Raw genomic sequence first — 13,146 nt, 5'->3', positions numbered from 1 at the left:
AGAATCAGGCTTCATGCTTTTTGTATACATAAATAATGCTATATTTTATTACATATATAATTTCCTTTATCTTGAAAATAATAGACTGTAAATTTCTGACTTTGAAAATCTCTGTAATCTATATATTTTTAAAATAGTATTATGAACATAATTAGACAAAAAATACTTTTCTGTCAACTAAAAGTTTATATATGATCAAAAATTGCTATTACATTATATCCTCCTTGCTTCTTACTCTCTGTCCTTCCCTCTTTCCCTCCCTCCCTTCTTCTTTCTCTCCCTCCCTCTTTTCTTTCTTCTTTCTTTTGTAGGTTACTGCAGTGATCGAAATTACCATAATTGATGATGCTGAACTTGAACTCATGGAGACATTCAATATTTCCTTAATCAGGGTAGCTGGAGGTGGCAGGCTTGGTGATGATGTTGTGCTAACTGTTGTTATTCCACAAAATGATTCTCCATTTGGAGTATTTGGATTTGAAGAAAAGACTGTAAGTTACATGTATCAGGGAGAGGATGCCTTCTTCTAGACTAATTTTTGTAATTTTTAGAAGAAAGATTTATTTTTTAAAAAAACTGTTACTGCTCACTTAATGATTCTCTGCTCAAGAGTACTTAGAGTTGGCTATTGAATTAAGGGCCAATCTTTTCATGTATGTTTGTTTGACAGTGATGAGTACTCTTACATCAGCATTTATGAGGAGGAACAAATTCTTATTATTTATTTGTTTGTTTATTTTTAAAGATTTTACTTATTTATTCATGAAAGACACACAGAGAGAAAGAGACAGAGACACAGGCAGAGGGAGAAGCAGGCTCCATGCAGGGAGCCCAACATGGGACACCATCCTGAGTCTCCAGGATCACGCCCTGGACTGAAGGCGGCGCTAAACCACTGAGCCACCTGGGCTGCCCATAAATTCTTATTTATTGGGTAGCATAGACTAGATCCACTTTTTGTCCATACGTTCTGTTCTCAGTCTGTCTTGCTGCCAATCCCCCATTCTGGTCACAAGCCAAGATTCTAAAATAGATCTAAGTGTTACACCCTAGGATACATTTAGCTGAGGGGGGGGGGCAGGGATTTATTTTGCCCACCCTTCTGATACTCTCTTTTGACTTATATTGAACAAACACCACAGTCACCCTAGCTTAAGTGTTTGTCTCTTCTTTCTTCCCTCTTACTTCCCAGGGCTATCTCCTTCCAAGACTTGCAAGAGGGAAGGCAATTATTTTTATCAGTTTAACTGCAGAGAGAGAAAAAAAGCTTAACCAATCATTTATGCAGCCAGATTTGGTGGCTAGTACTAAATGACCTCTACATCTTAAAAATAAAATGAATTTTTAAAACTATACCATAATTATCATGATGACTTTATGTTATAATTTTTAAGACTTTATCTTTCAAAGGAAATTCCAGGATGCAATAATCATAAATACATGTAGGTAATTCTGACATATACAAATTTTCTGGCTCTATAGGTCACCAGTCTCTTTATTTGATCATTTATAGATAATCAGTAATTCATCATAGGTCATTTTAAAATAATAAACAGTTTGCTCTAATGCTAATTATCTTTAATGTTCTATGGATACAAGGCTAAACCTATAAGCTTGCCTGTTAGGGCTGGGCTTCCCAGATGCTTCAAAATTTAAATAAACTGTAATAATTGCCTAATGATTTGATTATTGAAATTTCAATTTCGTAAGAGAATGAGACCATAAGAGGGACAGGACACACTTCTGCTACAGTTTAGTGAGACCCTTTTGGGGAAGGAATAAGCAGAAGTGTTTGTAAGGAGTGGTAAATTCACAAGAGAGTGGCTGTGAATGTTTGTTCAGCAAAATGAAAGTCTGGGAAACATAAAACTATTAGCATAAAGAAGAGAGTAAGGGGATCCTTGGGTGGCTCAGTGGTTTAGCACCTGCCTTCAGCCCAGGGTGTGATTCTGGAGTCCCAGAATCAAGTCCCATGTTGGGGTTCCTGCATGGAGCCTGCTTCTCTCTCTGCCTGTGTCTCTACCTCTCTCTATGTGTGTCTCTCATGAATAAATAAAATCCTAAAAAAAAAAAAGTAAAAAGTATCCATATTATTATTAACTTGAGATATGGATATCATTAATATTTTGTTGTATCTCAACAATGCTTTTTTCTTTGCATATGTGAAAAGAAATATTTTAATCCATATAAATATGTAATTTAACTTTTATAACTTGTCTCTGTTAGCTTCTGAGGTTAGATAAAATGTTTAGGGTTTCAGTCAAATCTTCAATGGGAAAACCTTAAAATAATGTTTCCACTTTTAATTTGATCATGCTTCTGGACTCTTAGGTGTTAGACTGTATGTTTAGAAGCTTATCTCACTGTCAGGGAAAATGAAGAGTTATATTGCTACTCATAAATAATTTTTGTTTCTTCATTTTATCTTAACTACTGTCATCAACTTTGGTGCACATTTGGTCTGGAAATTGATATCTTATTGTGATAACTTCAAATTTCCAATTTGTCTTGTGATCCAGAAGTAAGAGTGAGGTTACTCAATCCCTGTGTTATTTCTTATAAGTGACGAGTAAACGAGTTAACATACATAAAGCACTTGCAACTGGGATGTACACTCAGTAGGGGGCCAGTTACTGTTTTTTTCATTATAATATCAGGAGCAGCTTGTTGCTCAGCACTTTGTGGCTCCTTCTTTTATATTGTTTCTTACTGCCAAAGGCCCTTCTAATACAGAATTTATCTTTTACCATGTATCTAAGATACACAGTATTATGTATACAGTGAACATTTTATTAGCATTATTTAATGAAACATTAGATTTAGAACTTAAGAATAGTGAGGAAAGATTGTTGGTAGAAATCTGTCAAAATGAATAAGCTGCTCCCAAGGGCAATATGGTAAGTATACCAAAGCACTGACCATAACAGAGGCTCAAGAAATCTGTTTGTGAAACCTCAACTCAAATGTCATTATCTATGGAATATCTATGGAAACAAAAAGGACTTACATATGAATTAGAAGTTTATAGTGGATTTCTTTTTTCTCACTTTGTTTGCTTCTTATTTGATATTTCTCTTCTCTGAGAAGTGGTATGAATAGCAATGGATGTGGAGTCAGAGCATCTGAACCACAAGAGGAGGTTCCTCTTCTCCAACTATGTGCATATATCTAGCCCTTAGATTTCTTCGAGTTTCTGTGAGGCTTAAATAAAATAAAATGTATGCCAGAATTGACATAAAATGGAAGCTTGATAAATATTAGTTGGCTGTAAATCTCTGCTCTGGGTACCAGTACAAAATCTCAGGAAAAAAACAACAACAACAACTTTGTATTAGGCATTTCAGTGTCTGTCTTAAAAGTGGAAAAGATTATGTTATATTTTTATATTTACATAACAGGTGGATATTATAGGCTCAGTTTGGACTTTGTTTTACAGAGTCAGTGTATGCAATTCAGTTGCACTAAATCTCTTAGTAAGGATCTTGTGTAAAAAATAAATGGTACAGGTAAATCAACATACTGAGTTTCCTTCTCTCTTTATGGCAGGTTAAAAAAAACCTCTTTCAAATTTGGGTTTACTAAATTGGCCGGCTGTAGATAATTAGGAGGGCACATTTGGTCTGTATTATGTGGGGAGCCTGACTGCCATTAACAAAGAATCCCTAAATCCTACTTCCTTAACATAGTAAGAGTTATTTCTTCTTCATGCAAGAGTCCTACATTTGTGTTTCTGTTGGAGGTCTTATGGACATCTCCTCTCCAACTGGCATCTTAGGCACTGGACTCTTTCCTTTTGTGGTTCTGTCTTCTTTAGGTCCTGGGAGTCCTCTCTAGTCACTCAGCAAATGAGGAAAAAGGAATGTGGAATGTTCTGTGGAAAGCTGATGGCCAGACTGTTAGGAGGAGCATACTTAATTTCCCACATGCTCTGTTGGCCAGAGTTCAGTCACATGTTCCACCTAATTGCAGGAGATCCCAGGAAATGCCAGTAGCAGACCACCTAGTACAAAGAAGGAAATGGGGTTTGGTGAAACATTGTTTTTTTCTGCCACATGATTATAAGATGCCATGAATAGAGTTCTAAATTGAAAAGTTGCAGTCATTGTCAATAGAAATAAGATTGTTTTTCCTGCTCTTTTTTTTTTTTTTTTCACCTAACTGGATTTTCTTTCTTTTAGGTAATGGTTGATGAATCTCTTTTGTCTGATGACCCAGATTCATATCTGACATTGACAGTTGTCCGATCCCCAGGAGGAAAAGGAGCTGTTCGACTTCAGTGGACCATAGATGAGTCAGCTAAAGATGATCTCAGGCCTTTGAATGGGACACTTCTTTTTGATGAGGTACAGTCAGCATCAGGATTCCTGTAGGTTTACTTGAACTTATGTTTGTTTTATTCCATAATATTGCTTATGAGTTCATATGATGGTATTTACTACAGCTGGAATTTTTTTGAAATCATATGCATTTTGTAGGACAATGACACACATACCCCTACATGTCTGAAATCAGATTTAATTCAGACACTGCCTCCATCCCACCATCAAAACTTCCTCTCTCAACATTTCCTGTCCTGACTGAGTACAAAACCAGTCAACCAAGCTGGACATCTGGGTGTCCCCATTTCCACCCATTCTGTAACCCTTGCATATATTTTATCACTGGGCCTGGTCAATTTTCAGACAATGTAGAGGTTATGCTAATTTTTTCCTATTAAAAACTTAAATGAGATTTATGGTCAGAGTTAATTTTTATATAGTAATTTGCTCCAGAGGCAGCTTGTAATTCTAAGGTACAAAAAAGACACACTTTAAAAATGCTTATGAACATAAGGATTATTCCACTAATGAGAAAGTTTGGCACAATCTAGAAAACTTATTATTCCTCTCATTTGATATAGACAGAGTCTCAGAAGACCATTGTATTGCACACACTTCATGATACCATGTTGGAGGAGGACAGGCGTTTCACCATTCAGTTGATATCATTTGATGAAGTAGAAATATCTCCAATAAAAGGTAAGAGAAATTCATATTTTTGGAACTTAAAAAGTAGATACTCAGAAAAAATATAACCAAATAATCAATAGTTAGAAAGTTAGGTTTTATAAATTCCTAAAATATTTGCTATAACATAAAGATGTCATTTTGTACATATATTACAGCCAAAGAAATTTTAAAACTAAAATCTAATACCTGATATTGGTAAAGTCGTATGTCAAAAATTTTATAATACTTAGCTGTGTGATTTTTTTAAAAGATGTTTATTATAGTACTGTTTATAAAATAAAATATGGAAGCTTCCTAAATTGTCCATCAATCAGAGACCTGTTAAATATGACAGGATACCATGTAAGTATTCAAAAGGATATAGTATAAAAAGCCTTAATTATGTTAAAACTTAAAAACAATTAGTCGACAGTAGACTTCATAACATGTTCAGAGTTATCCCATTTTTGTCGTATGCACGTTTTAAATGTGTTTGGAATTATTTACTTGAAATAGTGGGTTTTGATTACCTATATTTTCTACACAAACATATAATGATCACATATTACTTTTATAATAAAATATTATTTTAAAACCTAGCATATTGTGCCTATTTTCAGCCTACTATTCCTATTTTCATCTGAAAGTGATTACTTCAGTATTTTGACATTTTAGAAACGGGTGTTGTAATTCTCATTTGCCTATGGTCTATATGAAAATTTGTTTCTTAGGTCTGGATAAAAAGGATTAATGGTTCTAAAGTGGTTTCATAGTGGTACAAACAATAATACCCATAAAAAAATGCCCAACAACTTTGCTATGAAAGCTTAATGACTGTTACACGCCCCTTTTTTGCCATTAAGAACTCCATTCTACGTGAGGGTGTGTGGCCAAAAAAGCAGAATGCCATGGCCAAAAGATTGTCGGAATTGTAGAGAAAAAATCACTGTATGGTAGTTATTCTTTTTGCATTTTCATCTAGAGAACTTTCTAGCAAACTTGTGAGAGAATCTTCTTCCATACATCTTAAGTTAGCTAAGTTGTCAACACCACATTAAATATCAAGATTGATGACATAGACTAACTAGCATAAGAATATACCCGTGGTTCAGGGTGAATTATATATCGATATAAAAAAATTACTAATGTATTTCGAACTGTGACATACTTGGACATGAAAGACCACTGTTGGTTTTATTAATCCACTGCCAAAGAAAGTGAGAGTATGGTAATTCAGTCCTTTGTTTCATGAAACCCTAATACGAGCTTCTGGAAATGATTTTCTTCAAGTTACTGCTAAATTATAATATGAGTACCCACATTACTTGGTATGATTTTTCTTTCCATTAATATTTGACACATTTTTATAAATGCTTATAAGCAAGTAGTAGAGTCAGAAAATTAAAAAGTAAAAAAAAAAAAAAAAAGAAAATTAAAAAGTACCCAGAAATTCTTACTTTTGCCACATAAACCAGTTGCAGTGAACTGCAAAATGGTTACTGCAGAAGTGGATTAATGCAAATGGTAGAAGAGTATTTGCTTATCATGGGAGTGATAGTCAAATTATTACCCACTCTTTCCTGCCCTCTTTCATTAAAATATGATCTAGGGCAAGTTACTTGCCTCAATGTCTTGAGTGCCTCAGTATGCTTAAATAATTTCATTGATAAAATGAAGATAATGTTAGTACCTAATTTATATCATTGTCATGACAACTCATAAGATTAGCATATGTGAAGTGCTGAGAATTTTGTCAGGCATGTACTAAGTGATTACATGTGTTTGCTACATACATGTTACGTATCAACTTCCAACTTAGGTAGTGCATCAATAATTATTCGGGGAGATAAGGGAACATCAGAAGTTGGGATAGCTCCGTCATCTAGGCATGTCCTCATTGGAGAACCTTCAGGAAAGTATAATGGTACTGCTATCATCAGGTAAGGGCTTCTTGGTTTTTTTTTTTTTTTTTGCTTAGGTGTAGATTTTGAAGTTTTATTTAAATCACTAACATTTTTGTGCCATTAAGTGTGCTGTTCTCATTACATACATATTTTTCAAGCATCATCATTTTATATATTGGTATCATCTTGTGAAAAGTAGAAAAAAATTTTGGCAAAAATTGAAGATATATCCTGACCTTGTCTTGAAGTTAGATCTTAAAGAGTATTTAGGGAATGTTCCCTCAACAAAAATATATTGATCATACAGTTGTGTATTGACCTCTCTTGATAGTAGATCGTGGCCACTTCTTGGGTGATTTGCTCAACCCATGACAAGGAAAACACCTTGAGCGTCAGGAGATCTGATGCTTTTGGCCTTGGTCTGTCACTTACCATGTAAAATAAGAGAGTTCCTTCATCTCCATAAGCTTGTGTCTTAGCTACAAAATCATTCCATTGAAAATCCTCTGGATCAAACATTTTATGATTCTAAGTTCTCTAAAATTAGGGCCTATTGTGTAACTAAAGTAATATGACCATAGGCAATTTTGTTTAATACAAATTTTCTCATGAAAAGTGGGACAACTGTCAATGAAGTCACTGAAATTGAGTTAATGTTTTATCTTTTTGGTAGTTTTCTGTTAGTGTTGTGTGTATGAAGTGAGAACTGTATAAGGCTTTTTTAGAGAACTGTATAAGGCTTTTCATATTTTGCACCTTGTATATTAAGTGAAAAGTTTATAAAATTTTTTTAGAGAACTGTATAAGGCTTTTCATATTTTGCACCTTGTGTATTAAGTGAAAAGTTTATAAATATTTTTTTAAATCCATTTAAATCTTACACTTTTAATGGTTAGGTTTTGCCAGTATCGTCAAAGCTCAGTAAAATATTCCTATCCTGCAAGTATAAAGCTTTCATTTGGTTTATAGTTGATAGATAAGGCTATATAATGCATAATGTTCTTGAAATAATGAAAATTGTTGAAAGACAGAAAATGTTTAGGAAAAATTACTTCAACAAAAATGTACTGCTTCTCCATTTGTGTATTATAGCCTCATTCGTGGCTCAGCCATTTTGGGGGAAGTCACAGTGTACTGGAGGGTATTCCCTCCTTCTGTGGGAGAATTTGCTGAAATATCAGGAAAACTGACGATGCGAGATGGACAGTCTGCAGCAGTTGTAATAATACAGGTATCAATATGACTTCTTTCTGCTATGCCCCTCGTTGTGTGTGTGTGTGTGTGTCGGGGGGTGGGTTGTGGTTGGGGGTGGTTGGTATCTCTGAGTTTGTTGTTGCTGTTGACATCACAGGTGTTTGTCTCTGAATGTTATGGATCCTGCTATTAATGGCTCTTATTGTCCTTAGGCTTTGAATGATGATATTCCTGAGGAGAAGAGCTTTTATGAGTTTCAGCTTACTGGAATCAGTGAAGGGGGATTACTGAGTGAATCCAGTAGTACTGCCAATATCACAGTGGCGGCCAGTGACTTTCCCTATGGCCAATTCTCCTTTACACAGGAGCAACTTCGAGTATCAGAAGAAACCCAAAGGGTAGAGTATAAAATGCTTAAAATCTTAAATATCATATTTGCTCTTTATTTTGCACGTGATCCTTTTTTTTTTTTTTGCAAAGCTGGATTAAGCTCTAATTTAAATATGAAGACTTAATGTAGCAAGATAGGTTGTGAGTGATCTTTAAAAAGTGTTTCCTTGTTCATATTACAGAGTTTTCACAAACTGTTGGATTTGCTGCTAGCATCATTATTTTAACACATGCTTTATAAGCTTTTATCAATTTCTATATGAACATAACCCTGGTTATGAATCTTTAGTTAGAATCTTTAGTTAAAAACAATAAAAATTAAATATCCAAATCAAATAAAAACTGCTTCTTGCATAGGTGAACATCACAGTCATCCGTTCAGGTGGATCATTTGGCCCCGTGAGACTCTGGTATGAGACCGTGAGTGGAACAGCAGAGGCAGGCTTGGATTTTATCCCTGCGGCGGGGCAGCTCCTCTTTGAAGCAAGGGAGATGGCGAAAAGTGTGCACATTGCAATACTTGATGATGGTCTTCCTGAAGGCCCAGAGGAATTTTCTCTAGTAATTAAAAAGGTGGAACTCCTGGGAAGGTAAAGTTAAAAAAGAAAATTAGGAAAAACAAAACAAAAATAGACTGAGAGAGAGAGAGAATGTGTTGTATAGGAAACTTGCTCTTTTTCAGATTTATGTGACAGTGGGACAGGGTGTAGTAGGGAAATCATGACAAAGACTGTTAATTTTGCCAAGTTCTAAAATTTCAGTTTTTCTTGAAAGTTGAAAGTATGTTGTTTTTATTATGAGAATTCACTCAGATTAGTAAGAGAATTGAACATGGTATGGGCTTGTGATAATTTGGTAGGGACTTGGAGGTCAAAGTTCAGCTAGCATGGTGGAATTTACTTTCCCTTCCATTTGTCTCTACACCTGAGGGCTGAGTGCGAAATTTCTTTCCTTGGTGTCTCTGAAAGCCATGCTGTCTTCTGTGGGGGTTGAGGTGGATGCTTGCCCTTTGGCAGTTTTCAAGTGGAGAAAAATGTGAGTCAAAGTTAGTCAGCTATTATTGTGCATCATGTTTTTATCAAAGATCAAGAATTAATCATATTGAGGCTGTCTGGCTGTCTTATTCCCTAATTTAGGGGGAGCAGACTTGATTAACAAGGGTGGGAAACACCTGAAGCATGCTGAAATACCCATGAGTTGAGTAGCCCAAGGAGCACCTCTGGTTTTTTTTGTTTTGTTTTGTTTTCAAGGATCAAAATTGAATTATTTTATTAGAAGACTTGAGGAGTCAAAGCTGAGGATTTCTTTTTTTTTTTAAATTGGATTTCAATTTGCCAACATAGAGCATAACACCCAGGAGCACCTCTGTTCTGACAGATTATACAAAACCTTCAACTAGAATAATGTTTGCATTTATATAAGTCTTAAAGGAATTTTTCTTGCACATGAAAATGATTTTGCATCTGTTTTAGTTAGAAAAAACTTTGAAGGCTAAACTATTTTATTGAGTGATTTAGGTAGAAAATATATTATTCCATGTGGAAAACATATTGTAGGTTTGTGTACACTTCAAATCTTAAATTTCCCAGAAATGATTCTGTTTCTGGCAATAGGAATGATTTTTTTTTTCCCCTGGGAAAATACCTTTATTTTCTTCTGGAGTGTGGGCAGATGTCTAACTAATCTCAGAACTTCTGGACTTGCTTCTTGGTGTTGCAGCCTTCATGACCAGGAGCACGTTGAAGCTCACAGTCTTGCTCAGGGGCCAGCACTTGCCCACTGTGGCAGTGTCACCGATCTGGACATCCCTGATGCAGGGGGACAGGTGCACAGATATCTTCTTGTGGCATTTCTCAAAGTGGTTGTGCTTTTGTTGTAGTGGAGGTAGTCTCTGTGGATGACAGTGGTCCTCCGCATCTTCATCTTGGTCACCACACCAGCAGAATCCACCCGCAGATGGATACATGATCAGCATAGGGGCCCTCGGGTCAATATAGGTGCCCTCCATGGCCTTCTTGGGCATCTTGAAGTCCAGACTGATGTTTTTGTAGTATAGTGGGAGTGTCCCCTTACCAGTTTCTCCAAGCAGGACCTCTGCTTATTTTGAAAGAAGGTTGCCTGGTTTTGGTTAGGCAATTCAGTCTGAATGGCTGCCATCTTCCCAGCCAGCTGAGAAAAGGAAAACTGGCATTGGGAATGAATTTGAACTTGTATTCAGTGTGTTAAAATTTGAGCTGATCATGGACTATTTTAATGAGGTAAGTGAAATTTAGTCATTAGTTCCTTAAGTGTGAGAGACTATCTGTGTTATTGACCAACTAGGACTTGGAGATTTTGTCCTCCGTGCTACCCTTTTAAAAAATGATTTCTGGGATCCCTGGGTGGCGCAGCGGTTTGGCGCCTGCCTTTGGCCCAGGGCGCGATCCTGGAGACCCGGGATCGAATCCCACATCGGGCTCCCGGTGCATGGAGCCTGCTTCTCCCTGCCTGTGTCTCTGCCTCTTTCTCTCTCTCTCTCTGTGACTATCATAAATAAAAAAAATAAAAAAATAAAATAAAAAAAAAATAAAAATAAAAAATGATTTCTACTTGTTTAATTCTGAAAAAAACAAGTTTTTCCTTCTAGGTAAATTTCTAGCCTTCCTTTGATTTGGAAAAGGAAAGTAATATAATCTCATTTTGCCTAGCTGCTAGAAAATTCACTGCTTTCATATTAAGGTAATCAGCTAATCTACAGTCCATCTCAGGCAACTGTTAACATTTACTCTTATCATTTAATATTTTAATCCCCGGGGCACCTGGGTGGCTCAGTGGTTGAGCGTCTGCCTTTGGCTCAGGTGGTGACCCAGGGTCCTGGGATCTAGTCCTTCATCAGGCTTCCCGGAGGGAGTCTGCTTCTGCCTCTGCCCATGTCTCTGTCTCTCTGTCTGTGTCTCTACTGAGTGAATAAATTAAGAATCTTTAAAAAAATGTATTTTAATCCCCATTTTTTTGTTTTTGCCTTATATATTGCCTGATTAACTAGCTTTCAACCTTTTGAAACTAGCATAAAAATACCAGGTAAATAGAACTTGAGAATTGAAGAAAAGACTCAATAAAATGGTTTACTGCCATTTTTCAGTTTCAGGAATTAAAGTGATACGGAACTCTGGAAGTCAAAACTTTTCTTCAGTTAGAATAATATCAATAAAAAAAGTGACTTCCTTAGCAGAAACATGTCATTACCCAAGTAAACTACCATCTGTATTAAAGAATAGAGGTATTGATTGTAATTGGTGTCCACAGAAATATTTTCTTGGAGCTTGAAATTTCTGTAGTGGCATGACATCCGTTTTCTTTTCTTTTTTTCTTTAAAGTAACTCTTCCAGCCTGACGCTGTGCTTTCCTGACTCTGAGTGCACTACAGCCTCATGTACATCTCCTTCCTTGGCCTGTCACTGTCGGATGAGTGTAGCAGTGCATTCCTAGCCCAGAGGTTCATTTTACAACTTTTCCCCAATTTCCTGATAGTCTTATTATCTTCCCATTGCCTAAGTTTAATAACCTAATTTTGGTTTTGGTTTCATGCAGGCAGTGATAATTGGGAGCGGCACAGAAGTCTATTTTAGACATTATTTCAGGAAAAAAAGTATATTTTAGTGTTGGAGTTCTTTAAAATATTAAAATGCTTAATAGGACTAAGTTATAGGAGCCAAGAAGACCCTTTAGTTCATACTCAGCAATTATGTGATCATTTTATTTTCTTTTATTGTTATTTTTTCATGACTTTGCAAGCGGGTATGATTTTACTATCCAAGAGAATGGTCTTCAGGTAGATCAGCCTCCTGAGATAGGAAACGTCTCCATTGTCCGAATTATAATAATGAAAAATGATAATGCAGAGGGCATCATTGAATTTGACCCAAAGTATACTGCCTTTGAAGGTAAGTTCAGTAATCTTATAAATTTACCACTACTTTCTGAATTACAAAGTACCTGAACATGACACTGTCAGTTTGAATCCCCATGTGTAAATTTTATCAGTTTGCTGTGTGTGTGCATGCATGCATGTGTATACGCATACATGTACACCTTCATATACATTTATGTATGCATTTATATATTTATTTTTTAAAATCTATTTTGAGTTGCCCTTGAGCAGTGTTGAACCCCACTTGTGTATGGCAAAACTGAATGGTAAGGAACAAGGCTTTAGAAAAACTATTTAATCTTAGGATTTTTGAAATCCTAAGATTTCAATATCTTATTGAAATATAAATCTTTTTTTAATAATAAATTTATTTTTTATTGGTGTTCAATTTACCAACATACAGAATAACACCCAGTGCTCATCCCGTCAAGTGCCCCCCTCAGTGCCCATCACCCATTCACCCCACCCCCCGCCCTCCTCCCCTTCCATCACCACTAGTTCGTTTCCCAGAGTTAGGAGTCTTTATGCTCTGTCTCCCTTTCTGGTATTTCCCACACATTTCTTCTCCCTTCCCTTATATTCCCTTTCACTATTATTTATATTCCCCAAATGAATGAGAACATACACTGTTTGTCCTTCTCCGATTGACTTATTTCACTCAGCATAATACCCTCCAGTTCCATCCACGTGGAAGCAAATGGTGGGTATTTGTCGTTTCTAATAGCTGAGGAATATTCCATTGTATACATAAACCACATCT

At 35.9% G+C, this 13,146-nt stretch overlaps 1 protein-coding gene and 1 pseudogene across 1 annotated transcript in view; one reads left to right on the top strand and one right to left on the bottom strand.

The window, feature by feature from the left end:
- Positions 1–13,146, top strand: part of ADGRV1 (adhesion G protein-coupled receptor V1) — a 518,581-nt gene that overhangs the window by 165,701 nt on the left and 339,734 nt on the right. Inside the window, exons 58-65 of the mRNA XM_038532347.1 lie at positions 312–491; positions 4,179–4,343; positions 4,901–5,018; positions 6,808–6,928; positions 7,985–8,123; positions 8,299–8,484; positions 8,834–9,066; positions 12,251–12,399. Coding sequence (XP_038388275.1) covers positions 312–491; positions 4,179–4,343; positions 4,901–5,018; positions 6,808–6,928; positions 7,985–8,123; positions 8,299–8,484; positions 8,834–9,066; positions 12,251–12,399 — 1,291 coding nt within the window. The remainder of the gene's footprint in view (positions 1–311; positions 492–4,178; positions 4,344–4,900; positions 5,019–6,807; positions 6,929–7,984; positions 8,124–8,298; positions 8,485–8,833; positions 9,067–12,250; positions 12,400–13,146) is intronic.
- On the bottom strand, positions 10,162–10,633 carry LOC119870900 (annotated as a pseudogene).

This window comes from Canis lupus, chromosome 3, assembly GCF_011100685.1.
Source record: "Canis lupus familiaris isolate Mischka breed German Shepherd chromosome 3, alternate assembly UU_Cfam_GSD_1.0, whole genome shotgun sequence".
Classification (NCBI taxonomy): domain Eukaryota; kingdom Metazoa; phylum Chordata; class Mammalia; order Carnivora; family Canidae; genus Canis; species Canis lupus.
Note: the sequence above shows the minus strand (reverse complement) of the source record. Positions and strands in the feature narration are given on the sequence as shown.